The sequence below is a fragment of the Daktulosphaira vitifoliae genome, unplaced genomic scaffold (assembly GCF_025091365.1).
Source record: "Daktulosphaira vitifoliae isolate Bord-2020 unplaced genomic scaffold, ASM2509136v1 Scaffold_5, whole genome shotgun sequence".
NCBI lineage: Eukaryota > Metazoa > Arthropoda > Insecta > Hemiptera > Phylloxeridae > Daktulosphaira > Daktulosphaira vitifoliae.
In genome coordinates, this window is record NW_026099576.1 from 1,847,467 (window position 1) to 1,874,157 (window position 26,691).

Below are 26,691 nucleotides of genomic sequence, written 5' to 3' on the forward strand. Positions count from 1 at the left end.
ATATATATATATATATATATATAATTTTTTAATCCACTTTGTTTCATCAAAGTGCATATTATTAGTCTTCTTATTATTTTTTTTTTTTCTTAAATTCACTTATGGTCCGAGTGTTGATCTTTTTATGATCAAGACCCTCGCCTAAGTGGTTGGCGACCCGATTTCCTTTTGCAAGGGAGCCATGAGGGTGGCGACTCCACATCCGTTGCGTGGCCCAAGTTGTCACCTATCACTCCAAAATTAATTATAATAAATTACAAATGAAGTATTGTAAAGTAGTAACATTATTAAGTATAGATGCTTGAATAAAATTTTTTTGTTTTTATACTGCCTTAGGCATTTTTTATTGAATTTATAATAAATCATAATCAATACAATGAAATATTATTCATAAATATACAAAGCATACTAATTAATATATTTGTTGAAAATAAAATAAATTTTATAATCATATATTTTACTGTTAAGTAGAACATTTATAATTTATGCTGATGTAATATTACAAAATAGCCGGCTGTTATGTGAATTGATTTCTTGTGGCTTTCACGCAACGGTTAGTTGTTATTATTGTCGTTGCATCGTCATTTTACCATCTTATGTTTTAATTGTTTATTTTACTTTTACTGAATTTTATTGTTATAACACTTTTGTTTAAACAATAGTTGAATATTACTTTTAACTCCTTCCTTTCAATAAGTTATAGACCCAAACATGTCTAAACAAAGTTTTTTAAATAATTATTAAGAAAAAGTGCGTTTTGTAGTAAGTGCGTTGTGCGATTTTTTTTGTGTATTCAAGTGTAAATATATTTTAACGCGAATATTTATTGCAATAGTTTGTTTGCTTAAAGTACAAAAAATTAGTTATCTATAATTGATAGTGAAACTATTAAAATAAATAAACTAATTAGAGCATCTAATAAGAAACAATGGAAATTTCAAATGAAACTTATAAAATATTTGACGTAGCTACTGATAAAATAAAGAAACTGAGTCTAGCAAGACGAAGCGATGAGACAGAGGATGACGCTCGAAAAAGATGTAATGTCGATTAGTTAGTATGGAAAAATATAGACAATAAAGTTTATGAATACAACGTAACGTTGGTACGGTCAGAGAAATGTGGGACAAATAGCTTAGTATATATGAATAGAAATCAGTAACCAAAATTTCTTTGTTTCAAAAAAGATTTTATAAATATTCTATAGATCCGGCTGGTCATCAATCAAAACTAGAAAATTTGAGCAGACAATTTAAACTATTAGGTGAACCAATATTTAAATCAATGTTGATGACGAAGATATTGATTTTACCAAACACGTATAAACATTTTTACAGTATATGAGATACAAACAAAATATTTAAGAATTCGACATCATGACTCATGATTAAAGAAGCTAGATTAACTCAAAAGACAAGTTCTCAGAATGAATCGACTGAAAATTGTGCCCTTCATAATGTTTGAAAAAATCGTTTTCAAACATTATTAAGCATGAGAATTTTAACAAAAATAAAAGACCTGGAAAGAACATTTGTAAACGTAAAGATTGACTATTCCAAGACGGCTATACAAATTTATTTTAATTTAATAAAAAATCAAAGGGATTTATCAGTAAAAATTTTATGAAGCGACAATGGTTCAAAATGCATGAATTCCGATAGTAAAAATTTGAAGAACATGTTCAAAAGGAAAATAATTTTGTTGAATAGAGTATTTAAGAACAAAGTGATATAGATAAGGAAACCAATCAATAAAAAAAAATTCTAGAAACATATCAAATTAAACTGAGTGATAGGTTAAATATAAGAAAACCATTCAATTACAGAGTAGAAACATATTATTCGAGATCTGATGATACAACAACGTATATAGATGCTATGTTAATAGAAACTCGGAAAGTTAGAGAAAAGCAATTGACGAAGAAATTTCGTCGAAGAAAAATAATACCTAGAAATTAATTAATTTACCAGAGAACAAAAAAGATATTAATAACTGTTGGATTGACCGTACTAAGTACAAGTCAAAATGGTAAAATTAACCGGTTAAAGCTAGATTTTCAAGAGACATTTAGCCCAGTTGTTAAGCATAATTTAGTACGACTTATATTAACATATGTGGCAGTAAAACAATTAAAGCTTAGACAATTTGACCTAAAAATACCTTTTTTTATAGAGATCTAGAAGAAGAAATAAACAAGTTTTAACACAAAGGATATGAAGATGAAACCAATAAATTCTTTTAATTTCAGCGAAGTCTTTATGGTTAAAAACGGGTGTCATGATGCTGGAACAAAACATTTAAAACTATGTCATTAAACTTTGACTTACAAGAACCAAAAGTAAACGAGTATTATAGAAATGCAATATGGAGTTGGCAAGTCCAATATTAGTTACTGCAGACCCTCAATATACGCTAGATTCTAATTTGATCGATTCACGACTAGCAGAGGGAGTACCATATCGTGAAGCAGTTGCCAGTTTGTTATATTTGAGTCAGGTAATAAGACTTGATATTACATATCCAGTTAATGTTGTCAGTCGATATCTCGAGAAACCACAGAAATACATTGGAATGTTATAGTCAGGCAGTACAAGAACTTTCATGGTTGCCGCTACTAATAAGTGACGACCTCCTGGAAATAGAAGGAAGTACACCCATTATGCATGCAGATTGTAATGTATAAGATATATGTATATGTATACGTTATCTGTGTATGTTCTTATATCTGTATGTGTACATGTAATAATAAATCAGTTCATCAGTAACCATCCACCGGTATGGTATAGTGTTGTATTACCTGTATTCCCAACCTAATAAATGGCGACGAGTATATGGAAAAAAACCGTGTGTTTGCTAATTAAGTATGAGTTATATTTTATTCACTGTATATAAATTAAAATTATAAATTTTTTTTTTTTTGGGGTAAAAAACAAAATTGGAAGCATAGAACAATTCGTCCCGGGAGACGATATTGGAGAATACATTGAGCGGTTGGTACAATTTTTTGTATTAAATGATGTGCAAGAAACGAAAAAAGTTATTAACTTTTATCGGACATGATGCGTATTCGGTGTTAAAGAAGTTGACGTACCCGAAGAGTCCAAAAGAATTAAATTATAAAGAATTGATAAGTAAACTTAAAGTACACTATTCACTGGAAATCAATGAAATCTCGGAAAGGTATAAATTTCACAAAGAAGATCAAAATGAAGGGCATTGTATTGTAGAATACATTGTAAAACTCAAGTCAAAAGCTCAAAATTGCAACTTTGGTGCATTTTTGGAGGAAGTTTAATGAGACCGTTTCGTGTTTGGTATCAGGGAAAGCAAATTGAGAGCATTGCTATTAAAAGAGAGTAAGCTAACTTTTGCAAGTGCTTGTCAAATTGCGACGTGTTGGGAAATGGCAGAGAAAGAAATTGAAGAAAAACCATTTAATCAGTTGGCGGTACGAAAGCAAAATAATTATGGAAATAGTAACCATAATAAAAATACATGTGGTAAATATGGGAAAAGGCATGCGACGACTTTTGAATGTCCAGCAAAAATGATCCAGTGTCATAAATGTTCTAAGTTTGGGCATTTTACACGTTTTTGCTACACGAAATTAAAACCAATGAATAAAAAATATTCGAACTCAAATTGGCGTCGGCATCAAGGTCAAGTCAGATCATCAGATATCATTAAGGAGTTTTATACCAAATGGTGGGACAGATTGTGTCAACAAATGACACCAATTTTAACCTTTTATGAGTAGGTCCGGCAACAATGGAGGTAATGATAAACGTTATAAAACTGATTATGGAAATAGTTACCGGAGCATGTGGATCAGTAATTGTGAAACAACATAAACAATTTTTTAATGATAAAATGTTAAAATATAATAAAACTAAATTTTTGTCCGTTATAGGGGAATTTATAACAGTTATGGGTAAATTTAATGTAAATGTGAGTTTATGCAGTAGTATGAATGATGTATTTGAATTAGAATTGCTGGTTATAAAAAGTAAAAAAAATATTAGACCGTTGTTGGGACGTTCATGGCTGGATAGATTGATAACAAATTGGAGAGATATCACTTAAAATAATAATGTTAATTTAGTAAGTAACAATATGTCTTTAGCAAAAAACTTTGTTGAAGAAATTAAAATTAAGTACCTTAGGGTTTTAAGTGAAGAGCCAAACCAGAGTATAGAAAAATTTAAAGCAGAGATAGTATTAAAACCAGAGGTTAAGCCCATATTTCATAAGGCCTATAATGTTCCCTTTAGTTTAAGAGAAAAAGTTAGTCATGAGTTAGATAAGTTAGTGGAAAGTAAGGTGTTAGAACCAGTAAAGTTTAGTGAATAAGCAAGTCCAATTGTTATAGAACCAAAAGCTGATGGGGGTATACGCATTTGTATTGACTATAAAGTAACAATTAATAAGCAAATACAAACAGAACATTATCCCTTACCTAGGGCAGATGAACTTTTTGCTAGTTTAGCAAACTGTGAAGTGTTTTGTGTGATAGATTTATCTGGTGCGTATCAACAGTTAAATGTATCAGAAAATTGTAAAGAGTATTTGATGATAAATACTTTAAAAGGGTTATATAGGTATAATAAATTGCCATTTGGTGTGTCTAGTGCACCAGCAATATTTCAATCAGTTATTGGTATTGGATCAAATATTAGGTGGTTTAGAAAATGTATTTTGTTTTTTAGATGATATATTAATTGGTTCACCAACTGAAAAGTTGTGTAAGAAAAAACTAGAGGATGTTTTGAAAATGTTGAATGATTACAGTGTGCATATAAATATAAAGAAGTGCAAATTATTGGAGAGAAGTGTAGAGTATTTAGGTCATATCATTAATGAGAATGGTATAAGTTCATTAAAATAAAAAGTAGAAGCTGTGAAAAAAGCAAAAGAACTGACAAATTTAAGTGAACTGCAAGCCCATTTAGGGTTATTAAATTATTATTGAAAATTTATTTTTAACCTCTGAGGTGAGTTGTATGACCTCTATCAACTTTTAAAAAAGGGAGTTAAGTTTAAATGGAAGCAGAAATGTCAAGAAACTTTTGATTGATAATCAGATATTAGGGATTTATGATACTAAAAAACCAATAATTATATATGCTGATGCAAGTCTATATGGAGTTGGGGCGATACTTAGCCAGATGTTTGGTAAAGAGGAAAAACCAATATGCTTTGCATCAAGTTCGTTATCACCAGCGGAGAAGAACTATTCTCAATTACATAGAGAATTATTAGCAATTGTTTATGCAGTAAAGAAATTCCATAAATATATTTATGGTAATCATTTTATGTTATGTTCAGATTCTCAAGTGCTAAAAGAAATTTTCAATCCAAATAAGAGTACAGCAGTGACAGCAGCTTCAAGATTACAGCGATGGGCAGTTTTATTATCTATGTATAGTTATACTATTCAATATAGACCTGCGAAACAAATGACATATGTAGATGCATTATCTAGATTACCATTGAATATAGCAACAGAAATTGAAGAAACCTCAATAAATAGATTTTGCATTACTAATGATTTTAATTTGAGTACAGAGGAAAAAGCAGATGGTTATAAAACAGATAAAGTATTAGAAAAAGTAATAAAATATGTGCAAGAAAGTTAGTCAAATAATATAGAAGAGGATGTAAAGTATTATTTTAGGTTAAGAGATAACATGGGAACTCAAGATGATTGTTTATTTTTTGAAGATAGTATAGTAATATCTGAAAGTATAAAAAGAGAGATACTGAAATTATTACATAAGGATCATCAGGGTATAGTTAGAATGAAAATAGAAGGTAGAGGAATAGTTTGGAGAAAAGGAATGGCTAAAGATGTTGAACATTTTGTTAAAGGTTGTGAGATTTGTTGTCAAACACAGTAGATACCTAAAGAGAAAGTAGAATCAAAGTGGCATGAAACCAATAGTCCTTTTGAGAGAGTACATATTGATTTCTTTTACTTTGGTAAAGATATATTTTTACTTTTTGTTGATTTTTATAGTAAATTTATTGATGTTAAATTGAAGAATATAACTAATGTTGAAAGAGTATTTATACTCTTCAAGAGATTTTTGCTTATTTTAGTCTACCAATAGAATTAGTGACTGACAATGGTCCTCCATTTAATTCTTGGAAATTTAATACATATGGTAAAGAAAGTAATATTAAAGTGACTAAAACACCTCCTTATCACAGTCAATCTAATGGTCAAGCTGAGTGTTCTGTACAAGCGGTAAAAAAGTATCTAAATAAATATTTGTCAGACTGTAAATATGATAGATTATCTATTAAAGAGAAGATATTAAGATTTATCAATTCTTACAATAGCACACCATCAACGGTAACAAAACAATCACCATTTGATGTAATTTTTTCACATAATGTAGGGACTTTTGTAAATAAATTAAATAAAAAAATTGAAAATATAAGAAAAATTGTAGAAGTTAAAATGGAACAAAATAAGGGTAGACTCCAGGTAAGAGAGAGTATATTAAAAGTATTTAAATCAAAAGATAAAGTTTTATATAGGAATCATTTTAAAAGTTCATTAAAATGGTTAACATCAACAATTGTTAAAAGAAAAAGTAAATACTTATATGTAATAGATTTAAATAATAAAATTAGAACTGCACATGTTAATCAATTAAAAGAAAAAACTTACAGACATGTTAATGATATTAAAGTACCTAGATTTGTAAATATAGATATGATTATCGTAAAAAAAATCAAATAGAATTTTTAAAAAACCAAATCGTTATGGAATTGATGAATTTGTATGTTATATTAGTATTAATTTTAAATATTGTTTACATTGTAATTAATATGGGGGTTTAAAATTAAAAAGGGGAAAATGTAATGTATGAGATATATGTATATGTATACGTTATCTGTGTGTGTTCTTATATCTGTATGTTTATATGTAATAATAAATCAGTTCGTCAGTAACCATCCAAAGGTATGGTATAAAGTTGTATTACCTGTATTCCCAACCTAACACAGATAACCAAAGCGCAATAAAATTAGTAAAGAACCTAGAGTTCCATAAGAGAATTAAATACATAGATTTAAAATATCATAACATACATGATAAATACACTGAAGGTTTGTTTCTGATAGAGAATGTATGCAGTATTGAGCAGCTAGCAGATATCATGACAAAGCTGTTGTCAAGGATTCATTTCCAATACCTCAGGTCATAAGCGGGCATAATTAAATTAAATTAATATTGTAAACATAAAATAAATTTTGTAAATTGTAATTTTATAGGGAGTGTTAAAAATAAAATAAAATTTAGTGCAACCATTTATTTTACTGTAGAACATTTATAATTTATGATGATGTAGTATTTTATTACATTTATGTCTATTTTACTTTTACTGAATTAAATAGTTATAATAATTTTGTTTAGACAGTAGTTAAATATTATTTTTAACTCCTTCTTTTACACAAAAAAAAAATATATATATATATATATATTATATATGTATAAAAACAAGAATGAGATTTTCACTTGCAATGAAATAGTACCCAACTTATAAGTTTGGTACCATTAGATTATAGTTTAATGATAAAAATAATAATTATAATGTGTATACATAAATATGTATAAATTTTAACCAAGTCTTTTGGCTTGATGCGCTTTAAATGTTTTAAGTCATGGGAATTGTCCAACAGTTGAATTGCCGCTAAGTTTTCATGGTTTTCCAACCCTATTATATGCCTATACGTAAATTTGATTTCATTGATATGGTGGGCCGCATCATATCACGATGAATTTCTGTCAAATCTTTATACCGCATTACGAAGGGCGATGTTTTGATAGCGTTGTTTAATCTTTATGTTAAATTTATTATCACAACTTTACAATAAAATTTCGTAAGTCCAGATAGGTTTTATTATCACTGCGTATGATAAACGTTTATTCTCTAGTGATAGTTCAGAGTGTTTCTCAATTAAACAATAGAGTTAACACAACTTTTCTTTTATTTATATTCTTTTTTGGTGTCTCCAGTTAAGGTGACAGTCAAGGTTAACTCCCAGTTATTTTGCTGAATTATTGAAGGATTATCTATTGATTCTGAAATATTGGAATGCGAGAGATTTTTCGTAACTTAAAATTAACGTATATTTTTCATTATTCACCTTGATCTTCTAACTTTTCATTCATGTAGAAATGTTAATAGTTATTTGAATATAAACCGTATATATTATACGTTGTTGATATTTGTGAGTAGTAAGTATTGCAGTTTCATATACAAAACATAGTGATTGTCGAGTTAAGGTTAATCGGTATAATGGCTGTGTAGAATAGATAAGAGATATGGCCCAAAACACTACTTAGTGGAAATCCATCTGATATATCTTACCAGTAGGTTTAAGCCTCTTCGTGCATGACGCAGAATTTTTTTTAGTCAAGTAAGCTTTAATAAGTGTACACCAAGAGTTTGGTAATTGTTCACGTAATTTTATGAGCAAACCTTCCATATCAAGGAAAATTCTGTAATAATATTTTTTCTCTTGCAACGCGTTAATTATTATTTATGTGATACGGTGAATTTAGTATATAATAGAATGTTTAAAACCAAACGGATCATTCGGTATAAATTGTTTTTCTTCTATAAAAGGTTGGACGCTTTAATATAACCTTTTTTAAAAGTTTAGCCATACTAAAAATGAGTAATAATAAATAATACGAATGCCTTATATAAATAATTTGAATACTTAAAATACTGATATGACTGAATAAATTATTTTTTTTTTGAAAAAATGTGTCATAAAGTTTGCTTAATATTACTTCTTTCTGCCACGATGTCTTCTAAATTAGATAATGCAAAAAAAGCCTTATCTTCTATACCTGTAGTAGTTTCAACAAAATTCCTTAGTGTTTTTAAAGCATGTTTAGCTTGTTGAATTGTAACTTCAAAAATGACTTCCTCCTCATTTTGTGGTTCGTCTTCATTCTCGCTGGTATTTTCGACGGTACTGCACAATTCCTGTTTTAACCGTAATAAAAATATTATTTGTGAACTCGAGATAACGAAAAACGATTAATTTTATATCGAGTTATAGAGAGCAAAACACTATTAAGTGTAATGGTAGTTTCAAGGGGAATTCAAAGTAGTTCGAGATAGCGACGTTCGATATATTAAGAATCTACTGTATATGATAAATTGTAGCTTCTTTTAGAATACGAAGGCTAATTTTATCATCACCCGTTACTTTTTTATGATTAATATTACGGTAAAAAGTAGTGATGGGAAATATCGAATAGAAACTATCGAACTATTCGATAGTTGTCCACTATTCGAACTATTCGATAGCCATTCAAAAAATATTCGAATAGTAAAAATATTCGATAGTTACACAATATATGCGAATAGTTTATGCTAAAAATGAACTATTCGGTTATATAAACACAATTTGAATAGTTATACGATAGTTTAAAATATTTGAAAATGCCAATCACTAATTTTTACTATTATTAATTGTATAATAATTTATTTATAAGTATTCGTTAATTATCTTCTTATTATAATTAAGTATACTTAATAAAAAAAATTTAGGTAGAACTAATCGAATATTTTTTAAAAACATTCGGAAGCCCATTCGAATAGTTTATGCTAAAAATAAACTATTCGGTTGTATAAAAACTATTCGAAAATGCCCATCACTAGTAAAAAGAAATGCAAGTTAGTTTTTCTGCCTGAGAAAAAAATAAGTAATTTATTATGAATATCCAAGTTGTTACCACGTATTATTAGATACTTGAACGTAGCTTTGTAGCAAAAATTAGATAGATCTAATGCGTTTAAGTCTTTTTTGATAAATGAAAAACCTGATACGCCTTTAATAATTGTAACGGAGGACATGTATTGTTTTTAAGCGTGTTTTCTTTGGTAATTGAATTACCAAATGATTGATTATTATTAACATTAGGGAGGGTGGTATTGTTTTAATGACGTTTTATTTGGTTTAGACTGATGACAACCTCATATCAGTTAAGGGAAAAAAATAATTTTGATTATTTTCCGTCTGTTTTGGGTGTAACAACGTTGAAAGGTAAAGTTTAGTTGTTCAATCTAATCTAATGTTTGAAGAACCGATTTAAGATGAATTTTATTATCGTTAAAATTGTTATTAGACAAAATGACATTACCTTTAGTGTTGTCTGTTGTAGTAACTGAATTTAACTTGTCTCTTGCTACGGGAGTTACATATTGATTGTAATTCATTTCCTAGTACATATTACACCTTAAATACCGGAGAAAATGTGTTAACTTACGCGTGTTTTAACTAACCGATAAACCCCTAATTAAATGTAAAATATTCATAAAAAAAAATTGCAATTAGGATGGTTTCCGGCCAAATTTGTTGAGTTATTAGATGAAAGAAGTAAACAATACAGTGTAGCTGGTGATGATTCTATTTCTGAAATAATAACTGACCTTGTAAGAGGATCTCTTTGTTCCGCAATTAAACAAGTATTAGAACATGGGATAAAACGACCATATTTTCTAGGTGAGTTGTTTTCGTAAGTCTCAAAGTTATAGTAAAAAATATTTAAATTTACCAGGTGGACCATGTCATCCATGGTTATTTATCGAAGAAGTAGCAATAACTGAAGTAGAAAGAGATTACAGTTCTGTCTATAGTAGATTAATGTTATGCAAAACTTACAGACTAGATGAAGATGGTAAAGTTTTAACTCCCGAAGAAGTAAGTCAAAGAATACTATAATATATTACTTTTACTCGGGACATTTGGGTAACACCGGCTTTTTGATCTGGATTCAGCATTATGTCAATTGAAGTCGATCATATTAAAAAAAAGTTATTTGAAAATGTTCTGGTAATCCTAGATCCCCTAAAAACATGCATAAAAGTATAATATAAGTTAAAAAAAAAAATTTTCCCCATCAAAATTGTACTAGATCTTTGAATTAATAAGATAAATTTTGTTTTGCTTTACTTTTAAAGTCAGGAAATTAAACAAACACAACATTAAAGTAAATATTATAACTTTATAACTAAAGCATAATTAGAACTAAATTTTAACATAGTGCTACGATGCATAGTTTATGTTGTGCGGGCCCACGTGGTAAAAGGAATTAAACTTAATGAGAAAAAGAAAACACTCACTTTTCAATAAAACTTTAGAATATATAATTTGATTGACACAATTAATAATACAATACACGTTATTTATTAATATTAATACAAATTAATAGAATAATAAAATATAATGACATAGAATGATATAGAATGAGTGTAACTAGCGCATACTAAACCACGACTGACTGTAGGGTACCTACAGTGGGAGTCCTTTGCCCATGGTTGCCCTAAAACCCTTGGTCAGCATATTCCTGTGTTCGACGACAGTCGGACAACCATGTATTATATACTCTACACAATTATAAAATAATATTCAGGGGTTCTTAACACCCCCCAACATAAATGAGCAAGNCAGGGGTTCTTAACACCCCCCAACCTAAATGAGCAATGGGGGTCTAATGATTCCCATTGACTCAAGGGAAATCAGATAAATAAAGTTATACAATTGCAAAGGGATTTAGAATGTTTTTCATATTGGCGAATTATATAATTTAAAATAGAGAGATTTAGAGTTGTGTATTATTAATTTCAGTGGTATATACTTGAATTACTTTTTTTTTACACTTAAAGAATACAGCGACAATTATAATTGATATGATACAAATTGACAAACAAGTATAAATGATTACAATATGATAAGGACTTAGTAAAAAACTATTGCTATTGGATTTGTATACCAATTTGTAGTATGTTTAACTAATGTACAAAGATCGTTGAATAAATCGGTATTTGTTATTTGTTGTGGAGTTACCGTAATAATGGATTCTGTGTACGTGTTAATTAAGTTAAACAAAGGATTCAGAGGGACTATATCATTATAATGGTTGTAGAGTACAGTTGAAATGGGCGTTAGAATTAATGAAGTGGTATGAACAGTACAAGTGGGAGATATTGTTAAACGACCGNTTGAGGAGATTTACAATTCAGAGTTACTAGTTCGTCTCGCGTACAATAAATCCAGGAATTGGTATTCGATAACCGATTCCATATACTGTTATTAAATGATACATAAATGATTTTGCATGATTGAGATAAATCTTGTGGATTTTCTAACAATAAAATCTCACATAGCTTAGAAGAAGATTTACGATAAACTAGATGATTACCTTTACATAATGTATATGAGTTAAGTGGTATACATGTTTCTATTTGCGATTGACTAAAAGTTAAATAAAACTCACTATCATCGCTAATTGCTATATAATCGTTGTTTGGTTTTACTAGAACAACATTATTGTTTTCAAAATAGAATGGTAAAGGTGTCGTGTGATAGAGATTATATTCATCGATTTTAACTATTGGACATTGCAATATAAAAATGAGAAAGTTATCTCTATAAATTATGGATGTAGAAGAGATTGAAAGGAGTTTGTATGTCTATGTGTGCTAGATTGTCCGGTGGGTGAATTAGAATTTCTGCATTGGTGTATGTACTAGAAATACAAAAAATTTTTTTTGTATTATGGATTTAGGAGAAATGTTTTTTCAATAAATTTTTATGAACTAAATGTCTTTTCCCCCTCCGCTTAATCGCTACATTGACCTGGTTAGGGTGGATTTCGAGAACCTCAAATGGACCTATCCAATTGGGTGTGAGTTTATTGTGAGCTGCTTTATTTTGTAAATAAACCATGTCACCTTCCTTAATTTCTAAAGAATGTGCGTTTTTGTCGTATTGACATTTAGCTTTGTTTTTATTAGCGATTAATCGATTGCGTGCGACTTCGCTTGTTTCTTGAAGTCTCCGTTTGAGTTCGAATTGGTAATCAGAGAAATTGTACTGGGGTTCTGGAGGTTTCGACAACGAATTAGGAATGTGTATCTGTCTACCATAGACTAGTTCATAGGGTTGATAACCTGTAGACGAGTGAATACTGGAATTGTACATTGCGAATGTAATGTATTCGTCCCAGTGNCGAGTGAATACTGGAATTGTAGGCAAACATTGCGAATGGAATGTATTCGTCCCAGTCTGATTGATCTTTCGCAACAAAACTTCTGAGGTATTCGCCTAAGGTTCGATGGCTCCTTTCTAGACTGCCATTACTCTGAGGATGATACGGAGTAGTTGATGACTTTTTTATTTTCAACAACCGACATACTTCTGCGAAAACTTGACTTAGAAATTCTGTACCGCAATCTGTGACTATTTGCTGAGGTATACCATGTAAGCAAACAAATTGAGTCACAAAATGGTAGGCTACAGTGTTGGCCTCATGATTTTTTGTTGGTATGGCCCATGAAAATTTTGTTAAATCATCTTGTAGTGTGATGATAAAGACATTGTTACGACTTGATTTAGTTAGAGGACCAACGATATCTAGAAAATTTTTTTCAAACACTCTTGATGATGTAGAAGTTATTACCATTGGTTCCTTGACCGATTTATTTGACACCTTGGTCAATTGACACGTAGGACAAGTCTTAATATACTCTTCTACTTGTTTTCTCATGCCTGTCCAACGGTATTCGATTCTGAGCTTACTAAGAGTCCGTTCTACTCCTTGATGACCTGAGAGAGGAGTATTGTGGAAATCTTTAACAAGTCTGAGTTTTTCCTCAAGTGATCCTTAGGTGATCTTTACTAAACACTATGATAGCAATATTGGATTCTCCAAAAATGAATCTTAACATAGATTTAACTTGATTCCAATTGAGTTGATCTAACCCACATCCTATTTTNATTGAGTTGATCTAACCCGCATCCTATTTTTGGCATAGCGATTTTGGTTAGATTATTTTCTTGACAAAAGGTTTTTAGATTTATTAGAGTCTTAAACAAGATTTCGTAACTAAGTTTTTCAAAATAGTTAGCTTTTGTAATAAGATATAGAATGTATTTCTCATTGTGTACTAAATGCGCAATTTCTGTCACATTTTTCCTTTGGTTTAGAAGTTCTTCTATTTGTCCAAATTTTCTTCTGAAGTCGAGAGCGACTCCTTTTTTCATATAGAAATCTTGGGATACGCTATTGGCTAAATGCCAATCGTTGTTTTCTTTGAAGAGATCTCCGACAATTTCTTGAACATTCGATGTAGTAGATATCGATTCCTCTCTGGCCTGTAAGAAGTTGGTGTAGGTTTGCTCGAGCTGTTGTTTTTCTGTCATGCTAGAGGTGGATGTCGACGGAAACGGTGTATTGGAGTGTTCAGAGTAATTTTCAAAGTCTAATAGTGAGTTAGCAGTNGTCGACGAAGACGGTGTATTGGAGTGTTCAGAGTAATTTTCAGAGTCTAATAGTGAGTTAGCAGGATCCTGTGATGTAGAATGATTTTGTGATATAGAAATTTGTTCCTTTGACTGAGCCCGGGTTGTAACGTGTATACGGCTAAGCGCATCAGCGTTAGTATTATGGCAACCTGGCTTGTACTGAATTTCATATTCATATTCTTCTAATTTAAGTCTCCATCTCGTTAGCCTCGAGCCTGGGTCCTTTATATTGAATAACCATACAAGAGCTCGGTGGTCTGTTACCACATTGAACTTTTGTCCAAAAAGATAGGGGCGGAACTGCTTAATACCCCATATGATAGAACACAACTCTTTTTCGGTTGTATTATAATTTTGTTCGGCTCGATTCAGAGTTCTAGATGCGTACGCGATTGGTAAATCCTTGCCGATAGGACCTTGAGATAGAACACAACCTATTGCAACATTGCTTGCGTCACAAGTTAGGTTAAATGGTTGGCTAAAATCTGGATATTGAAGTAGAGGTTCTTGAGTTAGAACAGTTTTTAATTTTTCAAATGATTCTTGACATTGATCTGACCAGTGGAATGAGACTTCTTTCTTTAAAAGATTCGTGAGTGGCCTTGCGATTGTGCCATAGTTTGGTACAAAACGCCTGTAATAGCCTGAAAGACCAAGAAACGATTTTACCTCTTTGGCGTTTCTAGGAATTGGGAACTCTAGAACACATTTGATTTTGAGTGGATCAGGTTTAACACCTTTGTCTGTTATAACATGACCCAAGTAGTGTACTTCTTTTCGCATAAATGAACACTTAGAAGGTTGCAGTTTTAGGTTGAAACTCCGAAGTCGATTGAATACATCCTTTAATTTGTTTTCGTGATCTTGTATAGATGATGCATAGACATCCAAANTCGTGATCTTGTATAGAAGATGCATAGACTATTATGTCATCCAAATAAACGAATGCTTTTAGACCGGTTAGCCCACTTAATACAGAGTTCATAAGACGTTGAAATGTAGCAGGTGCACCTTTGAGACCGAAAGGAACTCGTAGGAACTCAAAGTGACCCTGATCTGTACTAAATGCAGTTTTTTCTGGGTGAATTTCTACTTGATGATCCAGAGTTGAATAGTACGAGGATTTTCCTAATTGATCTAGAATGTCAGCTATATTAAGAATAGGATATGCATCGCCTGCAGAAATTTGATTTAATTTTCTGAAATCAACGCAGACACGATATTTCACAACACCATTACTGTCCGGTTTCTTTGATACAACTAATAGTGGAGCATTCCATGGACTTTTGCTGGGAGCAACAATATTTTGTTCTTCTAGTTCTTTAATTTGTTTATTAATCTCCTGTTTGTGATGGAAAGGCAAACGGTATGGACGTTCATTGATGGGCTGTACGATTGAGGGCGTATTTATTTCGTGATAAATCGCGTCCGTGCACGTCAGTCTGTCTCCATCTAAATGAAAAATGTCGTTGTACTCACGGCATATAGTGTCGACCGAAGCTTTTTCCTCAGGATTTAAGTGGTCAGTTTGAATAGAATTCTTAAGTAGCCTAAGTCGTTGGCTGCTCGCGGGAGGACTGTTTTCAGAAATAGTATTAGAATTTGAATTTGCAATACAACATGACTTTGGTTCGGTCCATATGTCGAATGAAAGTTGAGACAAAGCGAGATCTGGTGGAAGTAGAATTGAACGTTCAGATGTGTTGATAACAGGTATTAAAATTTCATGGTTCTTTACTGTTGTCAGTACATTACCACACATATTGTCGGATGGACAATATGGAATTTAGAATTTATTACATGATTTTCCATTTGAATACTTAGTATGACTTTACCAAGTGTCGAAATAGTATGATCGGTTATACCAGTGAGACTGAAACATTCGTTCTCCTTTACTGGTACTTCAGGATTTAGAAAATTTAATTTGATAAGGTTTAGATCACTACCTGTGTCTAAAAGAAGATGTAGAAGATTCGGAGTAGTTTGCTTACATAGAATTTGCACATGACCATTTTCTAACTTGGCGGTGCATTTGTAGATTCGTTTAATTGTATTATGGTGGCTTGAAGTTTTCCGGCCGAACTTGCGCCTTGGTCCGGGCGGTTCCTGTTTTCCTGTTTACGTCGCTTTGTGTTTGCGTATCTTCTTTTGATACATTCTTCTAAAACGTGACCCTCATTTTTGCAATATCGNTTTGATACATTCTTCTAAAATGTGACCCTCGTTTTTACAATATCTGCAGATTTTTTCTGCGGAAGCAGAGTTTTGAACAATGGGTCTGTGTATTTTAGCGTTATTTGTGTTATTAGTGGATGTAGAATTGTTATTACGACAGAATTTAGCAAAATGTCCCTTTTGTCCTCATAAATGACAGCTTGTGCTAGAAATAGAATTTTGTGATGTAGAATATTGTGAATTAGAACTTTTTAGTGGTCTATCTTTCAAATTTTGTTTTGCTCCTATATTTGAAAGTCTTATCCTTTCTTCTTCTTTGGCTGCTTGAATAGCTTTTTCAAGAGTTGAAGGATTCCGTGCTTTTATAAAGTCTTTCAAGTTTCCGAGTCCTTCCATAAACACTTGGATTACTTGGTTATTAATCGTTTGCTCTATCGCTTTGGCTACCTCTGGATGTTTGTCTGACGTCTCCTGTTCGATTATTTGATTTTGTAGCTTTTCAATTTTCATTGAATATGATAGTATGTCCTCATTTGGCAATTGCTTTGTAGCATATAGCTCCAAATAAAGGTGTGGGGTTGTTCTCTGAGGCTCTAAATTCGATTTCAAAGTATCTCTAAGATCATCCCATGATTCAAAGCTTTTGTATTTTGTGACCTGCCTTGCTTTACCAGACAGTCGAGTTTGAATTGCTCGTAGTAGCCGTGGAATGGCCACCAGTACTACACATTCTACTGCAAATTCACATTTTTCCAAAAAGATTTCCAATTGCTCCACATCTCTTCCATCGAAAGAATGAGGAAGCAACCTTATAGCGTCTTGCAACCCTATTTGCGTGTTTGAAGGAGGTGGATGATGTAGATTGACGTTGAAAGAGTTAAAATTATTTTGAAAGTATTGTTTNGAGTTAGAATTATTTTGAAAGTATTGTTCCATATATTGATCAATGAGCACTTTTACTTCACTCATTGGTATTTTCACCTCTTCTGCTTTCTTCATTCTATTGCTATTTGACTCGTTTGTTTTACTACCACAGGGCATATTGTCTTCTTCTGCCATTAAAGACAAATAGTCCTAATGGAGTAGCAAATTAGTAGGTGGATAAAAACTCNAGTAGCAAATTAGTAGGTGGGTAAACACTAGCTTTTATTTTTTCAGGTCCCCACTTGGTTTCTGAATCGTGCAAGGCGTTCGTTAGGTTTACCTTCGTGAGAGTTTGACTTGTACTTGCTGTTTTGACTTCTGGGGTGTAATTTGTCGCTAACGTATACCAACACGTAGTTGGTGTAGTGGATGTAGAAACGATAGTCGAAGTGGAAGGTGGTGCTGTTGCACAATTTAATGTGGACGTAGAAGTTGACGCTGATGTAGAAGTGGACGTTGAAGTAGAAGTTGACGTGGACGTTGAAATGGACGCAGATGTAGAAATAGACGTGGACGTAGAAGTAGACGCAGACATAGAAATAGACATGAACGTGTTAGAATTGGTAGTCGATGTAGGAGTAATAGGATTATAGGAGGTGCATTTAATAGAAGTCTGAATAGAATTTGTTTGAGTGTTTGAACTTAATAATTCGTCTAATAAAGAATTGGAATGGTTTAGAAGGCTATCCGTACTACCTATAGCACGAATAGATTTATTCAGAATATCTTTACTATTATCTAAATCTCTCGGTACACTAGTACTACGTCGAGATACTTTTGACTTTGAACGAAGAGAACGAGTAGCTGGAATAGGAATTAGGATGGATTTAGAATGAGTCGATGGTTTATAATCGCTATCACTTGAACAACTATTACTTGATTCACAACTCATTTATCATGCATGAGTTAGAATCTCAAAAAAAATTTTTTATTGTTTACAAAGCACTTTAAATAAGTTCTGCACTATCTAGCAATGAGCGAATAAGCGAGTGGTACAATTCTTACCATTTACTAGAGATAGTAAAAATTAAATTAAAAATTTTTTTTTGTTTTTAAATGGTATAAATTAGAATATTCTATAAAAATTCGTCTTTTTTTTTTTTTCTAAAAAATTTCGATCCCACTAAATATTATAGTATTTAAAAATATTGAAATTGAAAAAATAGAAATTGAAATATTTAATCGAGATAGAAAAATAATATATTTTAATTATTTTTGAACTTATTGNTCGAGATAGAAAAATAATATATTTTAATTATTTTTGAACTAATTGAAATTTAAATTGTCTCTCTTTTTAATTAAATTATTTTAATAATAAACAATCTTTTGATTTAGAATTAAATTTACTAAAAATAAATTTATTTGGTACTACTATTTAAATTAAAATAAATCAATCGCAAAGCATGTATAGGATTTAAAAAACTTACATTTTGATGACAAATATGATAAATGATAAATATTTTGAAATATTTCATATTTAACAATTGATTCTTGATTGAAATGGAATTGAATTATTTGGACCAGTGTAGTTGAATTGTACTTGATATGGAATGGCTTGACTCAAATTGAATTGAACGGCTTGTAAGGAATTTGAAAAAATTTATCTTGAACGACGTTGATGATTACAATAGTTTCACATCTTTATTTTGTAGAAGTTTGATTTNAGTTTCACTTCTTGATTTTGTAGAAGTTTGATTTTATTTGAATGTATCGATTGTATTATTTTTTATTAAAACGTTGATTGCGACGATGTAGAAATTCAAAATTGTTTAATTATTTTAACGGTCACTTTATAATTGTTGTTATGTTCTCCACGATATCTAGTGGTCATGTTATATCACGGCGGCGGCACAGTCAAGTTATCGTCCGCTAGACCGCGACGGTGTACATATCGGAGTATTAGTTTGATAAACACGGCGGCGGCGTCGAACCGGTTGAAACAGTGTTGCCTCACGAAATAGAATTATGTAGTGAGGTTATTCCCTATCTACCAAGGACGCTTCCACGCGGTTTAATGAATGTATGTTTTCTTACCAAAAAATTTTTTTCCTTTTTTAGTTTTTGAAAGGCCCTCGAAGACGTTTCCGCTCTATTACCGCTGCCACCAAATATGTTGTGCGGGCCCACGTGGTAAAAGGAATTAAACTTAATAAGAAAAAGAAAACACTCACTTTTCAATAAAACTTTAGAATATATAATTTGATTGACACAATTAATAATACAATACACGTTATTTATTAATATTAATACAAATGAATATAATAATAAAATATAATGACATAGAATGATATAGAATGATTTAGAATGATATAGAATGAGTGTAACTAGCGCATACTAAACCACGACTAACTGTAGGGTACCTACAGTTGGAGGTCCTTTGCCCATGGTTGCCCTAAAACCCTTGGTCAGCACATTCCTGTGTTCGACGACAGTCGGACGACCATGTATTATATACTCTACACAATTATAAAATAATATTCAGGGGTTCTTAACAATTTATAACCCTATTCATTGTCATTATTATTTATTATTTATTATTTATATTGTATAGGTTATAAATATTCTCTTAAATTTTATTTTAATGACTTAAAAATAATAAAATAATAATAATTTAAGAAATTCTTAGATCTTCTACGATTTTATTCAGAAAAAATATTATCGGTTTGAATAATTAACAAACACGAATCATGAAACCAAGAAAATAAATATTTGTAGGACTCTCCTTTTTTTCTTGTCACATTAACGCGAAATCTAATAATAACCATCCATTGGACTTTTAGTAAAATTTTGAATACGTTTATGGGTCACGCTAAAGCGAAATTTTTTTTAACTTTATGTTCAAAGTTGAGGGAAAGAGAGGGAAAAATTTTGTATTTTACAATACACTCAATTTATAAAAAAATCTAATTTTTAGCTTCGATGCGAAGCTAAGAAGGTATAAATTTTAGTANCACCGAACGGATTTCTTTCAACGATACGTCAAAAGATCACAAATCGTATCTAGTCGAAGACATTACCCTTCAAAATTGAAAAAATTTCCCTCGTTCCCCGTAAATGGGGGAAACCTCCAAAAAAATTACAAATTTATTTTTTTTTTGTGTCTGTTACCACTTTTTCTCAGCTCTCACCAAATGGTTTTTTTTTTTTCAAAAATGAACATATCAATATAATTTTTTTTTTATAGATGCTTGATGTCTTTACCTATCATTTGGTTTATTTTTTTCATAAATTTAACCCTTTACCTGCCCACAAGGGGGGATTTAAAATGACAACTTTTTAACAAAAAATTAACTTTTTCAACTTATCTTTTGAAAGTGTTCCGGAAGGTCTGACACTTTTATATATATCTTAAATTAAAGCTAATGTAATATACTTTATCATGGAAAAAAAAAATTTCGGACTTTATTTTATCTTCAAGGTGAAAATGGCTACCAAATGCTATTATTGTGTGAAAATTCTCAATTTTATTTTTTACATTTTTAACATTATAATGCTATAACTTATTGAAAAGTGTATTGATCAATATAATTTTTTTATGGGAAATACTATTTTTTAATAATCCCTTTTTCATTCGACATACTTTATCTTAATCAGGATATTAATAAGGAACTAGCAGTTTATGAAGCTTTTGGAATAATCCACCAATTTTTTAAAATTAAACACTATCTAAAGATTTGCATCGAAGCGTTTTATTTTTATAGTGATTTTAATCACTGTCAGATATCATTATACTTGATCCAACTATGCCACGTCACCACTGTGACGCGACCCCCCTGTGCTGGGTTTTTTGCTTATTGTATCTTTCTTATGTACAGATTGTAAATTTTATTATTTTATAAATAAAAAAAAAAAAAATGATAAAGTATGTCGAATGAAAAAGGNTGATTAAGATAAAGTATGTCGAATGAAAAAGGGATTATTAAAAAATAGTATTTCTCATAGAAAAATTATGTTGATCCATACACTTTTCAATAAGTTATAGCAATGTAAAGTTAAATATATTATAAATAATAAAATCGAGAATTTTCACACGAAAATAGCATTCGGTAGCCATTTTCGCCGTAAAGACAAGTCGAGAGGTCAAATTTTTTTTTTTCAAATTAAAGTATATTACATTAGCTTTAATTTAAGATATATATAAAAGTGTCAGACCTTCCGGAACACTTTCAAAAGTTAAGTTGAAAAAGTTCTACTTTCTATATGCATTTTTATGTTTTGAATCCCCCCTGTATTTAGGGAAATGGTCCGATTTAAAAAAACAGTATGTCGAATGAAAGATCTATATAAATACTACTTCTCATAAAAAAATTGTAATGATTCATACATTTTTCAAAAAGTTATAGCATAATAAAGTTAAAAATGGAAAATACAAAATCGAAAATTTTCACACGAAAATAGCATTCGGTAGCCATTTTCGCCATGAAGACAAGTCCAGAGGTCAAATTTTTTTTTTTCAAATTAAAGTATATTACATTAGCTTTAATTTAAGATATATATAAAAGTGTCAGACCTTCCAGAACATTTTCAAAAGTTATGTTGAAAAAGTTAATATTTTGTGAAAAAGTAACCATTTTAAATCCCCCCCTGTGGGCAGAAAAAAGGTCAAATTTACCAAAAAAATATACCAAATGATAGGTAAAGACATCAAGCATCTATAAAAAAAAAAAAATTATATTCATATGTTCATTTTTGAAAAAGTTACGGCAGTTTTTATTAAAAAAAATTGAAAAAATTTCAAAAATTAGCAATTTATAAATTTGTAATTTTTTTGGAGGTTTCCCCCATTTACGGAGAACGAGGGAATTTTTTGNTGGAAGGCTTCAATTGTTTTAAACTGCGATGTTTTGGCACAACCCCATATTTGGGCTCCGTTAGACCAAATTGGTCTTAACATTGACTTATAAATGATTATTTTGTTATGTACAGGAAGTTTTGATTTTAATACAGGACGTAATAAGTGGAATCTAATGTTTAATAGCTTTCTTTTGGATTTGAGATGAGGACCCCAGGTTAATCTTTTATCAAGTGTAATACCAAGATATTTGACTTGAGTCGAAGAAGGGATAGGAACTCCTTGGAAGGAGACTTTATCTTAATCAGGATATTAATAAGGAACTAACAGATTATGTAGCTTTTGGAATAATCTACCAATTTTTTAAAATTAAACACTATCTAAAGATTTGATTTGAATCGAAGCATTTTTTTTTATAGGGATTTTAATCGATGTGAGACATCATTATACTTGCCCCAACTATGTCACATACACACTGTGCCGCGACCCCCCTGTGTTGGGTTTTTTTTTNCACACTGTGCCGCGACCCCCCTGTGTTGGTTTTTTTTTAATATTAAAACCTTAGATAATTACCTTTCATTTGATTTAATTTTTTTGAAAATCTAACACTTAAACTTCACAGGGGGGTATTTAAATAGTAACTTATATATAGCCACCGAAATAAAATAATAAATGTAATATTTGCAAAAAAAATCACCTTCTATCAGGATGTTTTTAGCTTCGATGCGAAGCTGAGAAGGTATTGGTTTTTTTTTGTATCTGTTATCACTTTTTCTCAGCTCTCACCGAACCAATTTCTTTCAATGATACGTCAAAAGATCACAAATCGTATCTAGTCAAAGACAATAACCCCAAAATTGAAAAAATTTCCCTCGTTCTCCGTAAATGGGGGAAACCTCCAAAAAAATTACAAATTTAAAAATCGCCAATTTTCGAAATTTTTTCAATTTTTTTTACTTAAAATTGCCATAACTTTTTTAAAAATGACCGAATCAATATAATATTTTATTTATATAGATGTATGATATCATTACCTATCATTTGGTATTTATTTTTCATAAATTTAACCCTTTACCTTCCCACAGAAAGGGATTTAAAATGACAACTTTTTTACAAAAAATTAACTTTTGAAAATGTTCCGGAAGGTCTGACACTTTTATTTATATCTTAAATTAAAGCTATTGTAATATATTTTATTATGGAAAAAAAAAATTTCGTACTTTATCTTGTCTTCATGGTAAAAATGGCTATAAAATGTGGCAATAATATTTTGCATTTTTTTAAGTCAGAAAAATTTTTTTAAATCATTTGATATGTAACTCATTTAGATTCAATACCTTCAATAAATATCAAGGATCCCATCACTATAGTCTCCCCTCGTGAGAAGAAATTTCTTATTCATGTTAATATTATTTTACTATGTGGTTTTTATTGTGGCTACGATATATTTTGCTAACCTTCAATTGACCTACTTTTTTCAATGATACGTCAAATGATTACAATTCGTATTTAGTTGAAGATATTACCCTTAAAAATCGAAAAAATATTCCTTATTCAAATAAAAAGTAGCTTAACCAGATTTTCCCATACAAACATTTAAAATCATTAATTTCTAATATTCTTAAAGTATTTATTGTCGAATTAGATTTGATATGATAAAAGTATTCAACTACAAAAGTAAATAATTTTACTTTGTAATTTATTAATTTTTTAACTCTATTTGTGTGAGCTACTACCAGTCTATAGTACTCCGAATTTTTTTGTAACATGTTGCTATATAAATCATAAATTTTAAAAAAAAGTGATTTTTAGTTTCACCCGAATTTAACGATGGTTTTATAATTATAATCAAAATTTATAATTCGCTCAATTGAGTAGATATTTTTAACAACTTCTTTTTCATTGGTTTTTTAGTTAAAGTAAATCATTAAAATTAATTAAGTTCTGAATATTTCTATTGTAGAATCTTTTTAAACACCAAAAGTTAATTAGAAATGATTACTATGATTTTTATTTAATTGTTCTATTACTATAAAAATGTAAAAAAAAATCGAACTTTTCTGTTTAATGTACTTTAAATAGTAATTATAAAATTTCCTGATTGCATATTAATCTTAACGATTTCTTTTTTTCTATTTAATAATGTCAATTTCAAACTTGCAAGTTGAGCTAAAAGTTATGGTAATAAATTAATTTTTTTTTTATTATAAACTTTCACTTTAAAGGGTGAAATAACGAAGGTTAAAAATTATTACTTTTAACATATTAAAAATCAATATCAATAATAATTTGAAAACAATTCAATATAACAATAATTGTTATATAAAATTATATATAATTTTATATTATATTTTCGAATCTAAGAATTACTAATCTGGATATAAGTAAGGAAATAGTTATTGTTGCTTTTATAATTATCGACCTATTTCTTAGAATTAAACATTATCTACAGATTTGCATCGAAGCGTTTCTTATGATAGTGATTTTATTCTCTCCACATTTTATACGTCTCCACTGTGCCGCGAACTCATTGTACTATGTTTTTTGTCTGTTATTATTTTCAGCTTTCTATACATGTTTATTCGTTTAGTTTTTAGATATGATAATATAATCAGTTTATATATATATATATCAATTTTTATGAGAATTTTGTGTAAATACAAATTTTATTAAATAAAATTGGTAGGGACAACTAGTAAAATCCCAATTTTGAAGGTAGCAAATTTTAGTTTTTAATTTTAATATTTTTAGACACTACTGAATATCATCTTACTACTAGTTAGATACATTAAAACAACATTCTGTATATTAAATTCAAGTTAATAAAATTTAGTTATTAGTTAATCCTGGCTAGCTATCTTCTATACGGAAACGGCGTCTCGAATCAAACAAAAAATACCGGTTTTTCGTGTAAAAATCACTGTTTTACGTACTGTTTTTTTTCTAACATCAGTGTTTACAGTTCTGGTAAAAATTGTAAACCGTGAAACGAAAGAACCAACCCTTAAAAAAAAACCCATAAAATAAAATTTAAATCTTAAATAAATAAATACATATATATTTTTAGATATTCTGTAAAATTTGGTGTCAATAAATGTATTAAAAAAAGTTTTCATGGATTTCCCTTTCCGAAACAAATTTGGTTCCTATAATCAAACTTTCTTTAAGCACAATCGCATCAATGCGTTTTACGGTTGTGATTTTGATTACTGACAAATTTTAATCTACTTATAATAAATCCCTTTTATTTAAGTTTTTTTTCCTTCCTAGTGGTTTTAAAAATTAATTTCTTACTTTTGGTAAAGACGCATATTAGTTGTAACACTTTTTTTTTTATCAATTCTACAGTGGCGAAATGTATGATTTAATTGTAAAATAATTCGGCTATTTTAGTTGTTATATAGATGCATTCAAAGTATAAATCAAAGTCATGATATAACTGGCTGTCAAATGGATGTCAAACTGAGGAGTCTCATATGCCTTGGTCTTAATGAACAAGCTTTACATTTATGGCTAGAATTGTTATGTTGTTCTGATCAAATTGTTAAAAAATGGTAGTAATTAGTAATGAGTTTATTGAACAATTTTTTCTTAATTTTTATTTGTTTTTAGGTATCACCCTTGGAGTTTTATGTATAGTCCTGGATGGGTACAAGTAAAATGCGAACTTAGAGTTTTGTCTCAATTTCCTTTCAATCTAAATCCAGATTGGGAACTACCTCCCAAAAAGGAAAATAATGTAACATTAAAAGCTGGTGTTAGAGACATGCTTGTGAAACACCATTTATTTAGTTGGGACCTTTAACTTATATAAAATTGTGATGATTATATTGACTTTAAATAAATTATTTAACTTAATATTAAAATACGGAATTTGTTATTGCTTCAATTTTATATTATGATTACTAAATTAATTCTAGTAGCGCTAATGAAACTTAAGAAAAAAAAAGTATTTTCTTTATGCTGCCCTAAGGCACTTTTTATTGAAACAATAATAAATCGTAATCTATTACGATCTATATCAATTAAATGTTATTCATAAATATACAAAGCATGCTAAGTAATATACTTATATTAGTGTCCCTTATTTTTAAAATTTTGGAATTTTAAAAGAAACATTAAAATATAATTTTGTTATAATTTGGGAATTATTTTGAATTTAACATTTTATATTATGTATAGTAATTTTTTAAATTTATATAATAATATTGAGCAATAAGTATACTTATGCGTTTAAGTAAATCAATTGTATCAATTTACAATTGAATATACAATTTAGATCGAAAATATTTAAATTGAGTAATAAAACTCATATATTTAGTAAAAATCGTAATATGATCGAACTATTTCAGCTATAGCAATAAAACGATCGGCCTAATAAAATTTTTACTTTTATTTTGTAAAATTTAATTTTAAAAAATTTTTGTATGAAACATTAGCTTGTATCACATATGGTTCGTCAG

At 29.7% G+C, this 26,691-nt stretch overlaps 1 protein-coding gene across 4 annotated transcripts in view; it reads left to right on the top strand.

Annotated features, from left to right (window-relative positions):
• LOC126908326 (small G protein signaling modulator 3 homolog) overlaps positions 1-26,117 on the top strand; it is a 66,119-nt gene extending 40,002 nt beyond the window's left edge. For all 4 annotated transcript variants that reach the window (XM_050690267.1, XM_050690266.1, XM_050690264.1 and 1 more), the window contains 4 exons: positions 10,366-10,533; positions 10,589-10,731; positions 25,622-25,782; positions 25,841-26,117. In XM_050690267.1, coding sequence (XP_050546224.1) covers positions 10,366-10,533; positions 10,589-10,731; positions 25,622-25,782; positions 25,841-26,033 — 665 coding nt within the window. In that variant the 3' untranslated portion in view covers positions 26,034-26,117. The remainder of the gene's footprint in view (positions 1-10,365; positions 10,534-10,588; positions 10,732-25,621; positions 25,783-25,840) is intronic.
• The last annotated feature ends 574 nt before the right edge of the window (positions 26,118-26,691 follow it).